Here is a 21,665-nt window from a genome sequence, read left to right as displayed (position 1 = left end):
AATTTCACGTTTCTGTCGGTGTATACGGCTGGTTTACAGAGAAAAATACGTTTTTGAATTGCCTCATTGAATGTTGCTGTTAACTCTTGTTAATATTTCTGTTAATGTAGCCAACCAGTCCTCACAGCTTTGTAAGGATTTTGTAGTTTTTGAACGCGAACATTCAGCCTTTTCTGGGTCTTTGATAAAAAGTATTTGGATTGTTTTTAAAAAATGAGGAAGGAGAAGAAAAAAATAAAGTTTTGCTTCCTGGGTTAAGCTCCTACATTGCATGTGCTTTCTGTAATGTATGTAAAACTACCGGGTAAAATATTCGCCAATTGCAGAAAAGTCACTCTCCTTAACCACTCAATAAATGAATGTGTTTTTCCAGTTCTCCTTTGATCGTTGGCAGGTTCACCTCAGTGTTCGCAATTCCTCATTGTCTCGTTCAGTCGTGCTCGGTCGCAGACGATGAAGCGGAGAGGAGAGGCCGAAGCCGGAGGGAGATCTGATTTCAGCTTCTGGAGACGGTCAGTTTGTTAATATGAAGTGCTAGCCTTGAAGCTCCTTGAGGGTAGAGAAGGTATCTACCATCTCTGGGGGTACAGTCCCTGAGTTGGGGTTCAGAACGTGCTTGAATCTGTCTCTCCCCACCTCAGGTTTTTAGGCTGCCTCTCCCTCCTGTTTAGACCGTGACGGGGACTGTGTCCGACCTAATTAATTTGCACTTACGCCAGTCCTTAGAGCAGTGTTTGACACATAGTGAGCGTTCAACAAAGACCACTAAAAAAAACCCCCAAAACCAAAACACTGAAGAGTCTCCGAGAGCTTGAGGGTCAAGCCGTAAAAGCACATCCACGATTAATCAGTCAATCATTTATTTATTTATTTGGGGGTATTTATTAAGCATCTACTAAATGCCAGGCACCATCCCAAATGCTGGGGTAGATGTAACCTAATCCAGTTGGACGCATTCCCTGCCCCACATAGGGCTCACAGTCTTAATCCCCATTTTACAGATGGGGTTACTGAGACCCAGAGAAGTGAAGTGACTTGCTCAACGTCCCCCAGCAGGTTAGTGCTGTAGAGAAGCAGCATGGCTCAGTGGAAAGAGCCCGGGCTTTGGAGTCAGAGGTCATGGGTTCAAATCCCAGCTCCGCCAATTGTCAGCTGTGTGACTTTGGGCAAGTCACTTCACTTCTCTGTGCCTCAGTTACCTCATCTGTAAAATGGGGATCAATCAATCAATCAATTGTATTTATTGAGCGCTTACTGTGCAGAGCACTGTACTAAGCACTTGGGAAGTACAAGTTGGCAACATACGAGCACATGGGGAAGTTACAAGGTGATCAGGTTGTCCCACTTGGGGCTCACAGTCTTAAACCCCATTTTACAGATGAGGTCACTGAGGCCCAGAGAAGTGAAGCGACCTGCCCAAAGTCACACAGCTGACAATTGGCGGAGCCGGGATTTGAACCCATGACCTCTTTCGACTGAGCCACGCTGCTTCTCTGTATGTCTGTATCCATCATTTATTTATTTCTGTTGATGTCCATCTCCTGTCTAGACTGTAAAGTCATTGTGGGCAGGGACTGTGTCTACCGACTCTGTTGTACTGTCCTCTCCTAGGTGCTTAATCCAGTGCTCTGCACCCAGGAAGCACTCAGTGAATATCATTGATTCATCGACTGATTGCTCTGCCCAAGGTAAGCGCTCAATAAATGCCAATGATTCATCATTGCAGGCAGGGAACGTTTCTACCAACTCTGGTGTGTTGTCCTCCCCCAACTGCTTAGTACAGTGCTCTGCACTGAGGAAGCACTCCATAAATATCCGTGACTGTGTGAGAGGAGGGAGGGGAAGGGTGTGTCTGTGTTTTTTCTGAGGGCAGCTTTGATCTTGCTTTCCCTTCCCCAATCCTAGATGGATTTGGCCCCGACAGGAATTCTGAAGGTCTGAGACAAGATCCAACCTCTGAGTTCTTTCCTGAAGCTCTTGGATAAATGGATTATCCAGAATCTACCCTGCAACTTGGGGAGAGGAGAGTGTGTTTTTATAGCCGCATCATGCAGCTAGATTTGTGTTGCAACAGGACAGCTCACCAGTGCGCCCGAGTCTTCTCACTACCGTCATCAGACCTACGTGTGCAAGCGTGTGTGAGTGCGTACACACGTCTGTGTATCTGGAATAAACAATTCGAAGAAGGACCACCGTGGCCTATTGGAGAGAGCCCAGGATGGGAATCAGGAGATCTGCCTTCTAATCCGATCGTCTCCGCCACTTGCCTGCTGTGTGGCCTTGGGTGAGTCACTTCATTTTTTCTGTGCCTGTGACCTCATCTGCAAAGTGGGAATTAAATACCTCTCCCGCTTAGACTGTGGGCCGCGTGTGGGAAAGGGACGGCGTCTCATCTGATGATAATCATAATTCGCATTGCTCTGAACAGAGGGGTACGTTGTGTTGTCGGAGATTGATGATAAAGAGTCAGAGCTACTGTATATTTTATGTATTATGATAAAGGGGGTGAAGAGATGATAATAAATCTGGTATTTAAGCGTTTACTAGAGAGGCAGCTTGACTCAGTGGAAAGAGCACGGGCTTGGGAGTCAGGTCATGGGTTCTAATCCAGGCTCCGCCACATGTCTGCTGTGTCACTTGGGCAAGTCACTTAATTTCTCTGAGCCTCAGTTACCTCATCTGTAAAATGGCGATTAAGACTGTGAGCCCCATGTGGGACAACCTGATCACCTTGTATCCCCCCAGCGCTTAGAACAGTGCTTTGCACATAGTAAGCGCTTAACAAATGCTATTATTATTATTATTATTATTATTGCTGTATGCCAAGCACCCCACTAAGCACTGGGGTAGATATAAGATCATCAGGCCCGACATGGGACTCACTGATAAGTAGGAGGGAGAACAGTTATTGAAACCCCGGTTTGCAGTTGAGGGAACTGAGGGCCAGAGAAGTGAAGTGACTTTCCCAAGGCCACACAGCAGACAAGTGGCAGAGCAGGGATTAGAACTCAGGTCCTCTGGCTCCCAGATCTGGGCTCTTTCCTCTAGACCACTGAGTAAACTGCAGGTGATGGTTCCTGAAACACTGAGATACTCCTATATTCAGCAAATAAGAGCCTGTAAAAGCTTCTCTGCAAGATCATTACCTCTCAGTGGGCAGGGATCAGGTCTTCTAACCTTCTTACTCTCCCAATTGCTTAGCTCCATGTCCTCCACGCAGCGAGCCCTCCGTAAATGTTTAAATTGACTCTTCAAACCACAGAACTGCAGCATTGTACAAGTAGCCCTGGTAATAATAATAATAATAATGGCATTTGTTAAGCGCTTACTATGTGCAAAGCACTGTTCTAAGCGCTGGTACTACTACTACAAGTAGTACTGAAAAGCACTCATTAAGTTTAGAACGTGGAAACGTTATAGTAAAGACTTGGAAGAGGGCTTATTGTGCCGGAACTCACAATTTAAATAGGAGCTCAGTCACAGGGAGGAAAACAGAGTAAATTCAGCAGACACAGACCACAGTAAGAAGAGCAGTTGGGGATAAGAGAGTTCTTGTTCTCTTCTCTGCTAGTCAGTCAGTCATATTTATTGAATGCTTACTGTGTGCAGAGCACTACGTAAGCTCTTGGGAGAGCACCATATAACGGACTTATTCCGTTATATGGAGAAGCAGCATGGCTCAGTGGAAAGAGCCCAGGCTTTGGAGTCAGAAGTCATGGGTTCAAATTCCAGCTCCGCCAACTGTCAGCTGTGTGACTTTGGGCAAGTCACTTAACTTCCCTGTGCCTCAGTTACCTCATCTGTAAAATGGGGATTAAAACTTCTAGACTGTGAGCCCACTGTTGGGTAGGGACTGTCTCTATATGTTGCCGGCTTGTACTTCCCAAGCGCTTAGTACAGTGCTCTGCACAAAGTAAGCGCTCAATAAATACGATTGATTAAAACTGTGAGCTACCTGATCACCTTGTAACCTCCTCAGCGCTTAGAACAGTGCTTTGCACATAGTAAGCACTTAACAAATACCATCATTATTATTATTATTATTTCCTGCCCACACCCAACCCACTAGGACCAAGCAATCGATGATATTTATTGAGCTCTTATCGTGTGCCGAACACTGTACTAAGCGCCTGGGAGAGTGCAATCGAACAGACACATTCCCTGCCACAATGAGCTTGGTAGTCTAGAGGGAGAGACAGACATTAATAGGAATCAGTAACCAGCTTGGCATCGATACTGTTCGGAAGACCCCCTTTTCCAACACAACTACCGGTACAGTGTGTGAAGTGCCCACAGCATTTTCCACCAGCTCTGTGGTATCGTACTCTTCCAAGCACTTAATTCAGTGCCCCACAGGCTCAAGAAATGCTGTACATCCGCCGATTGACGTAGCTGAAAATTGGGCCTTGGCTCAACTCCAGTGTCTTCTCGCCCTTTGCCCCCTGATCTCTGTGGGGAAACTGAGGACAGGACCACCTGCGGCTGAGCTGGAAGGTTTTTGCAGTCAGTAGGAGGGATTCCAGGCAGGGTAGTGGGGTCAGGCAACCTGCCCCTCGGGGAAACAAATATTGACTTTGGGGGTGAATGGCAAGGGGTAAAAGTCACAGCCCCGGCCTGAGCAGGCCTAGGCAGGGAATGTTTGTGTCTTTTCACTCATTCAATCATATTTATTGAGTGCTTACTGTTTGCAGAGCGTTGTACTCTCCTGAGAGTGCTTAGTACAGTGCCGTGGATGCAGAAAACGCTCAGTAAATAGCATCGCTGCCGGTGGGGGAGGTGAAGGGAGTGGTCCCAGCTTCCTCCTCGCTGACCCTCCCCCTCGCCCCCCACCAATCTGGGCACATATGTCCAGGGGCTGGGCAGAGCTGGGCATGGGGAGGACTTAGACCGGGAGCTGCCTGTGGGCAGGGACAGGGTCAACCAACCCGGTTGGAATGGCCTCTCCCCAGCGCTTAGTACAGTGCCCTGCAACCAGATAGACGGAGATCTGCACCCGGGAAGTGCTGGAGGAATAGCAGGGGTTGATGGAGGAGGTGTTGGGTAATAATAATAATAATAATAATAACGATCGTGATTATGGTATTTAAGTGCTTACTATGTGCCAAGCACTGTTCTAAGTGCTCGGCACCGGGTGAAGGTGGGTGCTGCAGGGGGTTTGGGGGGCGAAGATGGGGGGATGGGAGGGGGAGATGGGGGATAGAGGATGGGGGGATGGGAAGCAGTGTGGCTCAGTGGAAAGAGCCCAGGCTTTGGAGTCAGAGGTCATGGGTTCGAATTCCGCTCCTCCACATGTCTGGTGTGTGACCTGGGACAAGTCATTTAACTTCTCGGACCCTCAGTTGCCTCATCTGTAAAACGGGGATGAAGACTGTGAGCCCCACGTGGGACAACCTGATCACCCTGTATCCCCCCCAGCGCTTAGAACAGTGCTTTGCACATAGTAAGGGCTTAACCAATGCCATTATTACTATTATTATTATTTTGGGAGAGAGGAGATGGTGGGGATGGGGATGGGAGAGATGGGGGATGGGAGAGAGGGGATGGGGGAGATGCAGGATTCATTCATTCAATCGTATTTATTGAGTGCTTACTGTGTGCAAAGCACTGTGCAGTGCACAGTGCTTGGGAAGTCCAAGTTGGCAACATATAGAGACGGTCCCTACCCAACAGTGGGCTCACAGGGATGGGGGAGATGGGGGTGGGGGGAGATGGGGGTGGGGAGATGGGGGAGATGGGGGTGAGGGGCTGGGGATGGGGAGATGGGGGATGAGAGAGAGGGGCTGGGGAGATGAGGGAGATGGGGGATGAGAGAGAGGGGCTGGGGAGGTGAGGGAGATGGGGGATGAGAGAGAGAGGGCCTGGGGAGGTGAGGGAGATGGGGGATGAGAGAGAGAGGGCCTGGGGAGGTGAGGGAGATGGGGGATGAGAGAGAGGGGCTGGGGAGGTGAGGGAGATGGGGGATGAGAGAGAGAGGGCCTGGGGAGGTGAGGGAGATGGGGAATGAGAGAGGGGGCTGGGGAGATGGGGGATGAGAGAGAGGGGCTGGGGAGGTGAGGGAGATGGGGGATGAGAGAGAGGGGCTGGGGAGTGGGGAGGAGTCTTTAGGGGGCTGTGTGCTAGGGGGCCGTGGGGGCCCGTGGGGGCCCGTGGCGTGGATGGGGGGGGCGGGTGTCGGCGGGGGCAGAGCGGTGATTGGTGGGTGGAGGGGTGGGGCTGGGGGCTGGGGGCGGGCCCGGGCCAGGCCCGGGGCGGGGCGGGGCGGCCGGGAGCTCGGGCCGCTTGGCTCCTGTCCTGCTGCCCGCAGACCCCCGAGACAGACCCCCGAGGGCCCCGCCGGACCCGCCGCCATGCCTGGTCAGTCACCCCCGCACCCTTCCCCCTTGTTTTCCCCTCCCTTTCCCCCTCTTCCTCCCTCTAACCCTCTTCCCTTTTCCCTCTTCCCCCTTTTCCCCCTCGTTCTCCCTCTCCCCCTTTTTCCCCTCCCCCTTTTCTTCTTCCCTCTCCCCCCTTTCCCCTCTCCCCCCTTTCCCCCCTTTCCCCCCTTCCCCCCCTTTCCCCCCTTCCCCCCCTTCCCCCCCTTCCCCCCCCTTTCCCCCCTTCCCCCCCTTTCCCCCCTTTCCCCCTCTTCGCCCTTTTTCCCCTTCTTCCCCCTTCTTCCCCCCTTTCCCCCTCTTCCCCCTTCCTTCTCCTCTTCCCCCTCTCTCCCTCTCCCTTCCCCTCTTCTCCCCTCTCCCTTCCCCTCTTCTCCCCTCTCCCTTCCCCTCTTCTCCCCTCTCCCTTTCCCCTCTTCTCCCCTCTCCCTTTCCCCTCTTCTGCCCTCTCCCTTTCCCCTCTTCTGCCCTCTCCCTTTCCCCTCTTCTGCCCTCTCCCTTTCCCCTCTTCTGCCCTCTCCCTTTCCCCTCTTCTCCCCTCTCCCCTCTTCTCCCCCTCTTCCTTTCCCCTCTTTCTTCCTTTACCCTCTTCCCCCCTCTCCCCCTCTTCCTTCCCCCCTTTCTCCCTTTCCCCTTATTTCTCCCTCTCCCCCCTTTTCCCCCTTTCCTGTCTTTCTCCTTCTTTTCCCTTTCTCCCTCTTTGCCCCCCTTTTCTGCCCCCCTTCCTCCCCCTCCTCCTCCTCCCCCCTCCCTGTGCCCCGTGGGCAGGCCACGCCCACCCCCCCAGCTGATCCTGATGAGTACCGAGCGTTAATGTGACCCAGCTGCTGCCAGGGAGTGCATTACCCTTCGCCCATTTCAGCCTCTCCTTCCTCCCAGCCTCTCTACAGACTAAAACATGACTCTAGGAGCCCAGATATGCACTAGTATTTCTTCTTCTGATGATGATCATGAATGTATTTTAAGCACTAGGACTATAAGGCTGTGAGCAAGGGAACCTGTTTACCAACTCTGTTATATTGTACTCTCGAAGTGCTTACTTAGTACAGCGCTCTGAACATAGTAAGCACTCAATAAATATGATTGATTTACTGTGTCAAGCACCGTCCTGAATCCTAGATACGAGTTAATCGAATCCCTGTCCCACGTGGGGTTCACAGTGTAATCAGTCCATCAACTGTATCGAGGGCTTACTATGTGCAGAGCACTGTACTAAGCATTTGGGAAAGCACAATCCGACAGAGTTGGCAGACACATTCCCAAGTTGGAAGGAGAACAAGTATTGAATTCCCATTTTTAAAAAATGGTATTTAAGTGCTTCCTATGGCACTATACTAAGGCAGTCCCTGGCCCACAGAGGAGGCAACTGAGTCACAGAAGCGACTTGCCAAACGTCATTCAGTGGACGAGTGGCAGAACCGGGATGAGAACCCAGGTCAGAGGTGGAAACTGAGGCACAATGAGGTGATTTGCCCATGGTCTTGGCAGGCAGTTGGTGGAGTCAGGATTAGAACCCAGATCCTCTAACTCTCCCGATTCCTCTCTGAATTTTAAGACTCTGACACCCACAAGGACGGGGTCATGAGCATCTGATTTTGGAAAACCTGCTTCGCCTATGGATCTGTGGCAAGACACATGGATTTCTGGAGTGATTTCATTTCTACAGTGGCCATTATCAGATTCCAAAAAGCTAATGTTGTCTCTGGCATTCCAGTTGTAGATGATTTGTAAGCAATTCAGAATTGGGAAGCAGCGTGGATGGCAGGAAAGACCTCGGGGGCTGGGAGAGAGATCTGAGTAGTAGCCCTGGTTCTGCCACTTGTTTGTTTTGTTATATTTAAGTTCTTACTATGTGTCCGGCACTGTACTAAGCACTGGAGTGGCTGCAAGCCAGTTGGGTTGGACCCAGTCTCCGTCCCACCTGGGGCTCACAGACTTCATCCCCATTTTACAGATGAGGTAACCGAAGCACAGAGAGGTGAATTGACTTGCCCTAGATCACACAGCGGACCGGTGGTGGAGCCGGGGATTAGAACCCGGGCCCTTCTGCCTCTCAGGCACAAGGCCACACTGCTTCTCTTGGCTGCCTATATAACCTTTGGCGAGTTATTTAATGTCTTTTGATCTTGGCTTCCTTAGTTATAAGACAGAGATTCAAAACCTGTTCGCCCTCTCCCTTAGACGTGAGCCACGTGAGACGTGGGAAAGAGACGACTGCGTCCTATTTGATTCATTCATTCAATTGTATTTAGTGAGTACTAACTGTGTGCAGAGCACTGTACTAAGCGCTTGAGAAATACAAGTTGGCAACATATAGAGACAGTCCCTACCCAACAACGGGCTCACAGTCTAGAAGGGGTCGACAGACAACAAAACAAAACGCGTGGACAGGTGTCAAGTCATATTTTATAATTTTGATTCTACCCCAGTGCAAAAATCAATGTTTGGCATGAAATGTGTTCTTGACTACCACAGTAATAATGGTTATTATTGTCATTATTATTAGTAGATGGGTTGAATTCTTGGAGGGGTTCTCAATCCTGGTCCCTAAGATCCACTTCATGAATGCTTTAAGACAGTTCTGGACTGGAGTGAGCCGATACAGGAGGCAGGGAGGTCAGCAAGGAGGCTGACGTAGTAATCAAGCCGGGATAGGAGAAGTGCTTGGATCAATGTGGTAGGTTGGATGGAGAGGAAAGGGCAGATTTTAGCGATGTTGTGAAGGTGGAGCCGACAGGACTTGGTGATGGACTGAATATGTGGTCGAATGAGGGCGAGTTACCGAGTACAGTTATTCTGACGCACCAAATATTTCAGTCGACACTAGAACTAGCCTATGTCTTTGAGTTTTCTTTGATGAAAATATCTCTTATACTAAGTTTCATCAGTTGAGTGTTTCTCAGGTATGACTTGTGTTGTCTCTTACCCTATGTTTCTGTGATGTAAATCGAGGACAAGAATATTTGTAGAGCAAAAGATCAGCGCTTAGGACAGTGCTTGACATACAGCCAGTACTTATCAAGTACCATGAGATTTGCTAACCTCCTCACTGTGCCTCGTTCTCGCCTGTCCCACCATCGACCCCTGGCCTGTTTATATGTATATATGTTTGTACATATTTATTACACTAGTTATTTATTTATTTATTTTACTTGTACATATCTATTCTATTTATTTTATTTTTTTAGTATGTTTGGTTTTGTTCTCTGTCTCCCCCTTTTAGACTGTGAGCCCACTGTTGGGTAGGGACTGTCTCTATATGTTGCCAACTTGTACTTCCCAAGCGCTTAGTGCTCTGCACACAGTAAGCTCTAGATAAATACGATTGATTGATTGGCCTGGAATGCCCTCCCTCCGCACATCCGCCAAACTAGCTCTCTTCTTCCCTTCAAAGCCCTACTGAGAGCTCACCTCCTCCAAGAAGCCTTCCCAGACTGAGCCCCCTTTTTCCTCTCCTCCTTCCCACCCTCCCACCCTACCTCCTTCCCCTCCCCACAGCACCTGTGTATATGTTTGTACAGATTTATTACTCTATTTACTTGTACATATTTACTACTCTATTTTATTAATGATGTGCATATAGCTATAATTCTATTTATTCTGACAGTTTTGACACCTGTCTACATGTTTTGTTTTGTTGTCTGTCTCCCCCTTCCAGCCTGTTTGCCCAATGTTGGGTAGGGACCATCTCTATATGTGGCCGACTTGTACTTCCCAAGCGCTTAATACAGTGCTCTGCACACAGTAAGCGCTCAGTAAATACGATTGAAAGAATGAATGAATGAGAGAAGTTGAGGTTATGGGCTTGTGAAACAGAGGATGGTGGCTACAGTCATGGGAAAGTCACGGGGAGGGTGGGGTTCGGGTGAGAAGATGAGTTCTGTTTTGGATGTGTTAAGGCCATGGGGAGTTACTGAGTCTGCCTTGGGATGCCGTATTAGTTTCTGCTCAAAAAGTGGGATTCCTTTCATAATTGCAGTGTGCCGCCGTGCTCGTCTATGTGTGACACACAATACGGCCTCAGTAAATACTACTGACTGACTGATTGAGGAGCCCCACGTGGGACAGGGACTGTGTCCAACCCGATTAGCTTGACTCTACCCCGGTGCTTAGTACAGTGCCTGGCACATAATAAACTCTTAAAAATTCCATAAAAGGCCTCTAAAACTTCCACAGCAAAAGTCCCACGAGTCCTGAAGGCTATTCCCTGCCTTCATATCCTGTCCAGAAGTGCTTATATCTGTCATTTGCTTACTATATCTGTCATTTATTACATCTGGAATTCATTTATATTAATGACTTGTCTCCCCCTCTAGACTTTGAGCTCATATTGGGCGGGGAATGTGTATTTATTGTTATATTTTCCTCTCCCAAGTGCTTAGTACAGTGCTCTGCACACAGTAAGCACTCAATACAAGTGACCGACTAACTCAGTAAGTACCATTGATTGATTTGAAGTGCCTGAAGATCAGCAAGAAATGTAGCAGCTCTAAACATCCCTTTCTCCTGGCCCAGGGGATTTTGGCGTTTTTTTTTTATGGTATTTGTTATACAAAAGGGCAGATTTTAACAATGTTGAGAAGGTTGAACTGACAGGATTTAGTGATTGAGTATGTGGGTTAAATTCATTCATTCAATCATATTTATTGAGTGCTTACTGTGTGCAGAGCACTGTACTAAGCGCTTGGGGAGTACAAGTTGGCAACATATAGAGACAGTCCCTACCCAACAGTGGGCTCACAGTCTGGAAGGGGGAGACAGAGAACAAAACCAAACATAGCAACAAAATAAAATAAATAGAATAGATATGTACAAGTAAAATAAATAAATAAATAGAGTAATAAATATGTACAAACATATATACATATATACAGGACAGATGGGGGCGGTCCACAGGAGCATGTTTGAAAGCAGTGGGGAAGAAGCCATTGGAGAGCAAAGAGTTGAAGATGATTCACAGTCATTCTGTGTATATCCTCCCTCTTCTAGAGCGTAAGCTTTTCGTGGTAAAGTGACTCTATTGATTTTCTTCAATCAGTGGTATTTATTGAGGGCTTACTGTTGGCAGAGCACTCTGTTACACACTTAGAGAGTCCAATATTATGGATTTGGAAGGCACGTTATTGTCTTGGTAGTAGGCAATTAATACATCATAGTCCTACTAATAGTAATCATATCAATCAATGGTATTGAGCACTTACTGCGTGCAGAGTGCTGTACTAAGCACTTGGGAGAGTCCAATGTTACAGATTTGGAAGATACGTTCTTGTCTTGGTAATGAGCACTGAATACATCTCAGTCGTAGTAATAGTAATCCTATCGATCAATCAGTGAATGATATTAGCACTTACTATGGGCAGAGCACTGTACTGAGCACTTGGGAGAGTACAATGCAACAGAATAAGCAGGCATGTGCCCTGACTATAATGAGCTTACTGTCTAGAGGGGGAGACCGACATGAATATAAATAAATGTAATAAATAGTGTCAGTGAAGCCAAGATTGGCTCGTGTTTCCAGGAGATCAATCAATTGTATTTATTGAGCGCTTACTGTGTGCAGAGCACTGTACTAAGTGCTTGGGAAGTACAAGTTGGCAACATATAGAGACAGTCCGTACCCAACAGTGGGCTCACAGTCTGGAAGGGGGAGACAGAGAACAAAACCAAACATATTAACAAAATAAAATAGACTAGATATGTACAAGTAAAACAAATAGAGTAATAAATATGTACAAGCATATATACATATATACAGGACAGATGGGGGCGGTCCACAGGAGCATGTTTGAAAGCAGTGGGGAAGAAGCCATTGGAGAGCAAAGAGTTGAAGATGATTCACAGTCATTCCGTGTATATCCTCCCTCTTCTAGAGCGTAAGCTTTTCGTGGTAAAGTGACTCTATTGATTTTCTTCAATCAGTGGTATTTATTGAGGGCTTACTGTTGGCAGAGCACTCTGTTACGCACTTAGAGAGTCCAATATTATGGATTTGGAAGGCACGTTATTGTCTTGGTAGTAGGCAATTAATACATCATAGTCCTACTAATAGTAATTGTATCAATCAATGGTATTGAGCACTTACTGCGTGCAGAGTGCTGTACTAAGCACTTGGGAGAGTCCAGTGTTACAGATTTGGAAGATACATTCTTGTCTTGGTAATGAGCACTTAATACATCTCAGTTGTAGTAATAGTAATCCTAGCGATCAATCAATGAATGATATTAGCACTTACTATGGGCAGAGCACTGTACTGAGCACTTGCAATGCAACAGAATAAGCAGGCATGTGCCCTGACTATAATGAGCTTACTGTCTTGAGGGGGAGACTGACATGAATATAAATAAATGTAATAAATAAATCATAATGGATAAAATATGTATTATGGCTAAAATAAATTAAAATAGCTTCTGCTCAGAAAGTGTGGCTCCTTTCCCAGTTGCAGTGTGTCACGCTGGTTTATCTGTGGCAACGGACTTCCAGTTAGATGAAATATCTGCTGTGGTGACCTTGGAATCTTGGCTTCTTTAGTCTCATCTCAGGCTGATAGTGGCAACCACTAGGAGCTTGGCTTGAAAGAAGTAATCGTAAATAATAAGAATGATAATTGTGGCATTTGTTAAGCACTCACATTGTGCCAAGCACTGTCCTAAGCGCTGGGCTAGATACACAGTGGTCCGTTTAGACACGGTCCCTGTCCCACATGGAGCGCAGAGTCTTAATCCCCATTTTACGGATGACGTGACTGAGGCCCACTGAGGCCCAGTGAAGTGACTTGCTCAAGGTCACACAGAAGACATGTTGCGGAACCGGGATTAGGACCCACATCCTCTGACTCCCGGGTTTTTTCCACGAGGCTATGCTGCTTCCCTAAATAATCAATCAATCGTACTGAGTGCTTACTGTGTGCAGAGCACTGTATTAAGCACTTGGGAAGTACAAGTTGGCAACATATAGAGATGGTCCCTACCCAACAGTGGGCTCACAGACTAGAAATACTTTTCTTCCCTTTCATATGTCATATTTCTTCGGCTCCTTGCTCTCTGTATGGTTACCATAGGTTGTCCTTTAAAACCACATCAAAAAGGTCATATCATTTTGAAGGGAAGATTGTGTTAACTGGACGGATTGAGTGTTCTGGGGGAAGAGCTGTTTGCTAAGAAGTCCTGCATTTTAAGCCATTACGGAGAATTTAAGCCAATGAAATAATTTCTCAGTCCCTCAGATTTTCCCAAAGCGGTGCAGTCCTTCAGTTGGCTAAGCAATAAGTAGCCCTTTGAGCTTCTAGGAGAAAGATCTTTGTGATGGAAAGTCAGTGCACAAGTCAATAGTACTGGTTTGTGTTTGGCTGGTTACGTGGAGAGAGAAAACAGTTTTCCTTTCTTACATCCCAAGGGAGAGTACTGGAACTCAAAGCCTGAGTTGGTGTATTTCTTTTAATCGGCTCTGTCTGCCTGTCCTGCTTATCGTAATATGAGTATCAGTGGAATAGCAGCTCCAGCAGTAAAAAAAAAAGATGTTTGACTGAGAAAATCCAAGACTGTCTCCAGTCCCTGTCAATCAATGGTATTTATTGAGCGCATACTGGGTGCAGAGTACTGTATTAAGCACTTGGGAGAGTACAACAGCGTGGCACAGTGGAAAGAGTCTGGGCTTTGGAGTCAGAGGTCAGGGGTTCAAATCCCGGCTCCGCCAACTGTCAGCTGTGTGACTTTGGGCAAGTCACTTAACTTCTCTGGGCCTCAGTTACCTCATCTGTAAAATGAGGATTAAGGCTGTGAGCCCCCCTTGGGGCAACCTGATCACCTTGTAACCTCCCCAGCGCTTAGAGCAGTGCTTTGCACTTAGTAAGTGCTTAATAAATGCAATTATTATTATTATTATTACAACAGAGTTGGTAGGCATATTCCATGTCTCCAAAGAGTTTACAGTCTAGAGGGGGAGATAGATATTAAGATAAATGCATTACCCATTACTTACTCATTTACCAATCTGTTATTGATGGTAGTAATCAGTGGTATTTATTGAATACCAACTATGTGCGGAGCAGTGTACTAAGCGCTTGGGAGAGTGTTTTGCTATAGAATGAGCAGGCATATTCTCTGCCTATAGCGAGCCTGCAGCCTAGAGGGGGCCTATTGTCTCAATTTGCTTTTCTTGCTTCTTCTACTTTGTTCTGATATTTAGGAATTCTGATATTTAGGAATTCCTGAGAAGCAGTATGGCCTAGTGGAAAGTCAGAGAACCTGATTTCTAATCCCGGCTCCGCCACTTGTCTACTGTGTGACCGTGGCCTAGTCACTTCACTTCTCTGGGTCTCAGTTCCCTCATCTGTAAAGTGGGACTGACTGTGAGCTCCATATGGGACAGGAACTGTATGTAACCTGGGGTACTGGGTAGAGCCTAGGAATCCTGGCTGCACTACTTGCCTGCTGTGTGACCTTGGGCAAGTCACTTTACGCCTCAGTTCCCTCATCCGAAAAATGTAGATTGAGACTGTAAGCCCCACGTGGGACGCGGGGACTGTGTCTAACCCAATTTGCTTCCATCTCCCCCGCCCCCCCCAGCACTTAATACAGCGCCTGGCAAATAATAAGCACTTAAAACATATTTTAAAAAGTGGCTGTCTTGTATTATGATTTGCCTCAGTCTCAATAAGATTCACGGCGAATGTGGTCAAAATAGTGAAAACGGGTATTTTCCTTCATCTTCCTAGCGACAGACCAGGCGTTTGTGACCCTTAGTACCAGCGATGTTTACTGCCACGGGGCCCTGGTGCTTGGACAATCTTTGAGAAATCACAGGACAACGAGAAAACTGGTGATCCTAATTACCCCTCAAGTCTCCGGCCTACTGAGGTAAGGCTCAGAAAAATCAATTCCCTACCACTAAGCATTTGTTTTTCACCAGCAGGTGGTATTGAATTCCTCACTGTGTTCTAATTATACAGAAACATTACCACTGGCGTAATAATGATCCTGACTGCTGTTTATAGAATGCTTTATGCTTTCAGCTATGAAGCCGAGTGGAACTGGTAAAATCTGTACAGTGTTAGAGATGCATAATTCAATCAATCAGAGGTATTTACTGAGCGCTTACTCCGTGCAGGCTATCGGACTAAGCGCTCGGGAGAGTACGGTCGATGATATTTGGCTTATGTCTATTCTTTAATGTATTTCTCCTAGTCTCACATTATGTTCTGAGTTCACTTTTTTTTTGCTTCTGTCTGATCTCTAAGCATCCAGTAAATGCTCAGTAAAAACCAGTTAAGCAGAGCTTTATTAGTGCTTAGAGGCTGCTCTAACAACCGCTAACCCTGTGCCCTGCAAACCACATTATTACAATTGTCTAAAATGGTTGCCCAGGGAGAGCAAAACACAGCCATGGTGTGAAGTCTTATAAAATGCAGCCGTATTGATGAAAAATACCGGGGCATGGTGTGAACTCTTAACTCTTCCTTGGCTCCTGCCCCCAGAAGCCATTGCAAAGTCTTAATCTTTGTGATTTAAATCTTGATTTCTCCACACCATCTCATATCAATGCATCTTCACCTCTGTCCCCCACCCCTCACATAAGCTTTCTAAAAATCTACCTGGAGCTCCTTCAGGATTCTCCTAAAGGATTCTTAGATTTGCAAAGAAGCGGCGTAGCCTAGGGGATAAAGCACGGCTGGGAGTCAGAGGTCCTGGGTTCTAATTCCGGCTCCACCACTTACCTGCTGTGTGACTTTGGACGAGGCTCCTAACTTCTCTGTACCTCAGTTTCTTCATCTACAGAATGGGGATTCAATCCTGGTGCTCCCTCCTATGTAAGACTGTGAGCCCCATGTGGGACCCGATTATCTTGTATCTACCTCAGCACGGGGTACAGTGTCTGGCGCATAGTTAACAGATACATCATTTATTATTCATTATTATTTAAGTTTCACATGTTGGTGGCTGTGTATTTTCTCCAGAGGATCCATACTTCTAGAGTAATCCTTCTTCACAGACTTATAAATGGTCCAGTAAGGTTTATGACTGTTGCCTTTGGAGTCTAGGGAAGATTCATGAGTTAAACTTGTCTTGTTTCCAAAGCATTCCTAGGTCTTTAGCTATGAGCCAAGCCCATCAGATCTCTGAAGAAAAACAAAATAAATAGGTGACATTTATTGAGCCAAGCGCTCACTGTGTGCAGAGCACTGTACTAAGGGCGTGGAAGAATACAATAGAGGAGGTAGACATGATCTATGTGCACAAGGAGCTTACAGGCCAGCGGGGGAGATAGACGTGACAATAATCTGTGGATGGATGCGTGTAGAAATGCAGTGGGGGTGGGATGAATGACAGCGTGCTTAAGGAGTAAATATGAAGTAGCTGTAATAGTATCTATTAAGCGTTAATAACATGTAGAGCACTATGCTATACTCTTTGAGTCCTGGCTGTTTGGCTTGGTTTTTTTGGGTGTTTTTTTTCGGGGGGGGTGGGCATTTAAAATGGTATTTGTTAAGTACTTACTATGTATCAGGCACTATACTAAGCTCTGGGGCAGACACAAGCTAATCAAGTAGGACACAGTCCCCCATGGGGCTCACAGTCTTAATGAGATAACTGAGGCCCAGAAAAGTGAAGCAACTTGCCCAAGGCCACACAACAGACGAGCGGCAGTGCCGGGATTAGAACCCAGGTCATTCGGTTGTATTTATTGAGCGCTTAAACACATGGGAATATAATGATTAACAGACACATTCCTGGCCCACAACAAAGATTCTTTTGACTTTCAGGCCTGGGCTCTATCCGGGCACTAGGCCTCGCTGCCCTCGTCCCCCTCTTCATCCCCCCCATCTTACCTCCTTCCCTTCCCCACAGCACCTGTATATATGTTTGTACATATTTATTACTCTATTTTACTTGTACATATCTATTCTATTTATTTTATTTTGTTAGTATGTTTGGTTTTGTTCTCTGTCTCCCCCTTTTAAACTGTGAGCCCACTGTTGGGTAGGGACTGTCTCTATATGTTGCCAACTTGTACTTCCCAAGTGCTTAGTACAGTGCTCTGCACACAGTAAGCGCTCAGTAAATACGACTGATTGATTCTCACCTTGCTGGATGGCTTCAGACATTTTCCCCTCATCTTTTTCCACAGGAAGGCCCTCTCTCGAGTGTTCGATGAAGTCACTGAAGTGAATCTGATGGACAGTGCCGACCCTGTATCCCTGGCTCTGCTGAGGAGGCCGGAGCTTGGCGTTGCTCTGACCAAACTCCACTGCTGGACTCTCACTCAGTATAGCAAATGCGTGTTCATGGATGCGGACACATTGGTGAGTCCCATTAGAAATGGCGCCAACCTGCTTTCCCGATATTTTCTATGAGGTCACCAGAGTCCCCGGTGACCTTTTCTGGGACGACATGGATGATGAAGACACTCCCTAGCCTGACCTGACAAATACGATTCACTCCACATAGCTCGAGCAGCTGTTCAGTAATTGGGTTCCTCCCAAATCCATTCTGACAGGCTGAATTTTGGGGGCTGCCTACAAGCTAGTCAACTGGGTTACTAGTCGATTTTCCACTTCATTGCGCTGGGAAGTCCCAGCCGTTGAAAAGTAGCTGAGACTTGGTTTAGCCACCACCCTACTTACGCACATATCCAGCTTGATACCGAGATGTTTCCCTCGTATCGACACTCGGTGCAATTTCTCTTCACCTTGGGAATCGTGGAGGCGTAATTCTTGTCAGGAGATGGGGAGGCAAGTCAGCAGTCTTGCGAGGTAATTCCTATGGTGCTGAGTTCAGGTGGCATGTGTAGAGGAGAAAGGGAAAGGAAAGAGTGAGGGAAGAGAGGCGAAAGGATCGATTTGTTGGGAGGATAACAAGCTGAGAAAGTCATTATCGTGTCTCCGTAAGAGGCCATTTTCTGAGAAGTAGATTCTGAGTTCAGGAAACTGCTCCCAAATGATTCTAAAGGGGCCATCAGCCTGTGAGAAAATTGCCTAGTTTTAAAGAGGAATCGGGCACAGGAGAGATGGAAAAATGAGCTTTTTGACTCCCCTCATTTTTCCACAGAGAGTTTAATTTAGACAACACTCATTGTAGTGGTCGTGTGCCGCTCAAGTGTAAATGTTCCAACCATTATCAAGGGACGAGTCTTCAGATTCACGTGTCTCACAATTTTATATGCCACACTGAGTAGAAGAAGCTTGCAGGATATCTTTGGGGATCTCTTGGAAATCTTCCTGCTTTTTCGCCCCGAGAAATCGCGTGACAATGTGGAATGAAGTTTCACAGCCATCGGCTTCATTTTGTCCCGGGCGATTTATTAAGGGCTTATACAGCCTGAACACACTAAAGTTAGAATCCCTTAAAAGAACCGTACCCAAATCCCATGGATCCAGCCCAATTCCATTTACGTCAGGCCCGTTTACAACACTTCAGAACCAAGAGGCCGTATGTTCAAATTTCGGGCCTGCGTTTGTTTCCTAGGCGCTCTGTAATATCGACGAATTATTCGACCGGGAGGAATTGTCAGCAGCCCCGGATTCTGGATGGCCAGACTGTTTCAATAGTGGAGTTTTCGTCTTCAGACCTTCTCTGAAAACCTACAACCTCCTGCTACAGCATGCTGCGGAACATGGAAGTTTTGATGGTAAGTCAAGGAGAGGGAGATGGAAATATTAGAAATCACGTATACTCATACGGAGCATTGTCTATTAGTAGACGCAAAAGTCGGGTGGGAGTGGGTGGGAAACTGTCAAGTTGGTGGTTAGGATTGGATGCTGTGAAGGGAGAATCCAAGAAATGAGAAGTCTGATCTCGGCTCCGCCATGTGTCTCCTGTGTGACCTTGGGCAAGTCACTTCGCTTCTCTGTGCCTCAGTTCCTATTTCTGTAAAATGGGGATTAAGACTGAGTGCCCCACGTGGGACATGGATTATGTCCAAACTGATTAGCTTGTATCTAATCCAGTACTTAGTACAGTGCCACTCAATCAGTTAATGCTTTTTATTGAGCTTTTGCTGTGTGCAGAGCACTGTACTAAAGCACTTGGGGGGCTGGTAGATATTTTTTAGGCACTGGGGTAGACCCAAGTTTTCATATTTTTTTATGGTATCCGTTAAGTGCTTACTATGTGCTGTTATTAATAAGTGCTGGGGAAGATATAAGATAACCAGGATGGACACAGTCCCTGTCCCATTTGGATCTCTCAGTCTTCATCATCCCCATTTGACAGATGGGGGGACTAAGGCATGGAGAATTGATGTGACTTGCCCAAGGTCTCACAGCAGAGAAATGGCAGAGCTGGGATGAGATCCCAGGTCCTTCCCACTCCCAGATCCACGTGCTATCCACTGGGCCACGCTGCTTCTAATCAGGTTCAAATCCCAGCTCCACCAATTGCCAGCTGTGTGACTTTGGGCAAGTCACTTAACTTCTCTGTGCCTCAGTTACCTCATCTGGAAAATGGGGATTGACTGTGAGCCCCCCGTGGGACTATCTGATCACCTTGTAGTCTCCCCAGCGCTTAGAACAGTGCTTTGCACATAGTAAGCGCTTAACAAATGCCATCATCATTATTATTATTAGTATTATCAGGTCATGAAAAGTGGCGAAATATTCGTCATACTTCCCAACCACAATAGGGATCTAATTTTAGTTTAGCTCTTTTTGAAGACCTTTGTTCAATCCCTTATTTTTTCTGTACTCTTGTTTAAGGCCTTTAAATTTATTTATCATCTAGGGGCTGACCAAGGTTTATTGAATAGTTTCTTCAGTAACTGGGCAACTGCAGACCTTCACAGACATTTGCCGTTTATTTATAACTTGAGCAGCAGTGCAACCTACACATACGTCCCTGCTTTCAAACAGTAAGTTTTTTTTATTTTTCCAGTGTCTGATCTTTAGTTCCGTCCACAGACTAACCCATTCTTTACTCGCTCTCGCCGGTCGAGGTAGTCAAAAGGTTAAAAATGCAAACCTCATTGTGGATTCTGCTAATCCACAATTCATGCCATCCACCCCACCTTCCTTCCTTCCTTTCCCCCTTCACTCCTGCCTAAGGGAACAGGATTCTTATTCAAAGGGGAAACTGTTTGCCTCAGCAGACTCTCCAACTGCAGTAACTTCACATGAGGCATCGGATATACTCTAGGCAGGTTGAGAAGGACAGTCAGAGGACAGACTGCCACAGATTCACCTCAAACTAGTAATGATTGTATTTATTAAGCGTTTACTGTGCACCGAGTACTGTAGTAAGCACTGGGAAAGAATGCACAGGTGGGAATTTAGACAGGACATACGCCCTGAGATGTACACCCACCGTTTTAGAGCCAGAGGGCATTAAAAAGCTCTTTTATGATTCATCCTCTTCACTGATTGAATGTCGGTCCCTCGGGGCAACAGTCAAAATGCTCGAGGTGACAACCCTTGCTTCAGGAATTTGGAAGATTTTGTAGGAGGCATTTTTGAAAAGCCAAGCCCTCAAAATTGAATGCTTCCAGGTGAAGAGAAGGGCACGATATTGCAGTTAAATCTGCAAGGGTTGGAATCTGCTGAGTGGCAGTCACTCAGTGGTATTTATTGAGCGCTTATTGTGTGCAGAGCACTGTACTAAGTGCTTGGGTGAGTACAGTAGAACAGAGTTGGTAGACATGTTCCGGAAGCAGCGTGGCTCAGTGGAAAGAGCCCGGGCTTTGGAGTCAGAGTTCATGGGTTCAAATCCCGGCTCTGCCGCTTGTCAGCTGTGTGACTTTGGGCAAGTCACTTCACTTCTCTGGGCCTCAGTTACCTCACCTGGAAAATGGGGATTAAGACTGTGAGCACCCCCTTGGGACAACCTGATCACCTTGTAACCTCCCCAGCACTTATAACCATGCTTTGCACATAGTAAGCCCTTATCAAATGCCATCACTATTGTTATCATTATTATTATTATTATTATGTCCACAATGAGCTTAGAGGGGAAGCAGATGTTAATCACTCAGCGGCATTTATTGAGTGCTTACTCTGTGCAGAGCACAGTACTAAGCGGTCGGGAGAGTACAGAATAACAGAAGTGGTAGACTCGTCCCCTACCCATGGCAAGCTATAAGAAATTTATGATAGAAGTGATCACAACCCAAGGGATTTGAGAATAAATTTCACTGAGCTTCTCCTATCTCTCACAAACCAATCCTGTTACCGCACTCTCCATGTCTAGCCCATCTCTGCTAATTTTCCTTCCTTCCTTCATTCAATCATATTTATTGTCTCACAAACCAATGCTGTTACTGCACTCTCCATGTCTAGCCCATCTCTGCTAATTTTCCTTCCTTCCTTCC

The 21,665-nt window shown here is 46.6% G+C and overlaps 1 protein-coding gene across 1 annotated transcript in view; it reads left to right on the top strand.

Moving 5' to 3' along the window:
* The first annotated feature begins 4,896 nt into the window (after positions 1-4,896).
* GYG2 (glycogenin 2) overlaps positions 4,897-21,665 on the top strand; it is a 32,397-nt gene continuing 15,628 nt past the window's right edge. Inside the window, exons 1-5 of the mRNA XM_038756989.1 lie at positions 4,897-5,040; positions 15,085-15,226; positions 17,496-17,670; positions 18,833-18,995; positions 20,087-20,213. Coding sequence (XP_038612917.1) covers positions 5,025-5,040; positions 15,085-15,226; positions 17,496-17,670; positions 18,833-18,995; positions 20,087-20,213 — 623 coding nt within the window. The 5' untranslated portion in view covers positions 4,897-5,024. The remainder of the gene's footprint in view (positions 5,041-15,084; positions 15,227-17,495; positions 17,671-18,832; positions 18,996-20,086; positions 20,214-21,665) is intronic.

This window comes from Tachyglossus aculeatus, chromosome 15 (assembly GCF_015852505.1).
Source record: "Tachyglossus aculeatus isolate mTacAcu1 chromosome 15, mTacAcu1.pri, whole genome shotgun sequence".
NCBI classification, from domain to species: Eukaryota; Metazoa; Chordata; class Mammalia; order Monotremata; family Tachyglossidae; genus Tachyglossus; species Tachyglossus aculeatus.
The sequence above is the reverse complement of the archived record's forward strand: the minus strand, read 5'-3'. Positions and strand labels throughout refer to the sequence as shown.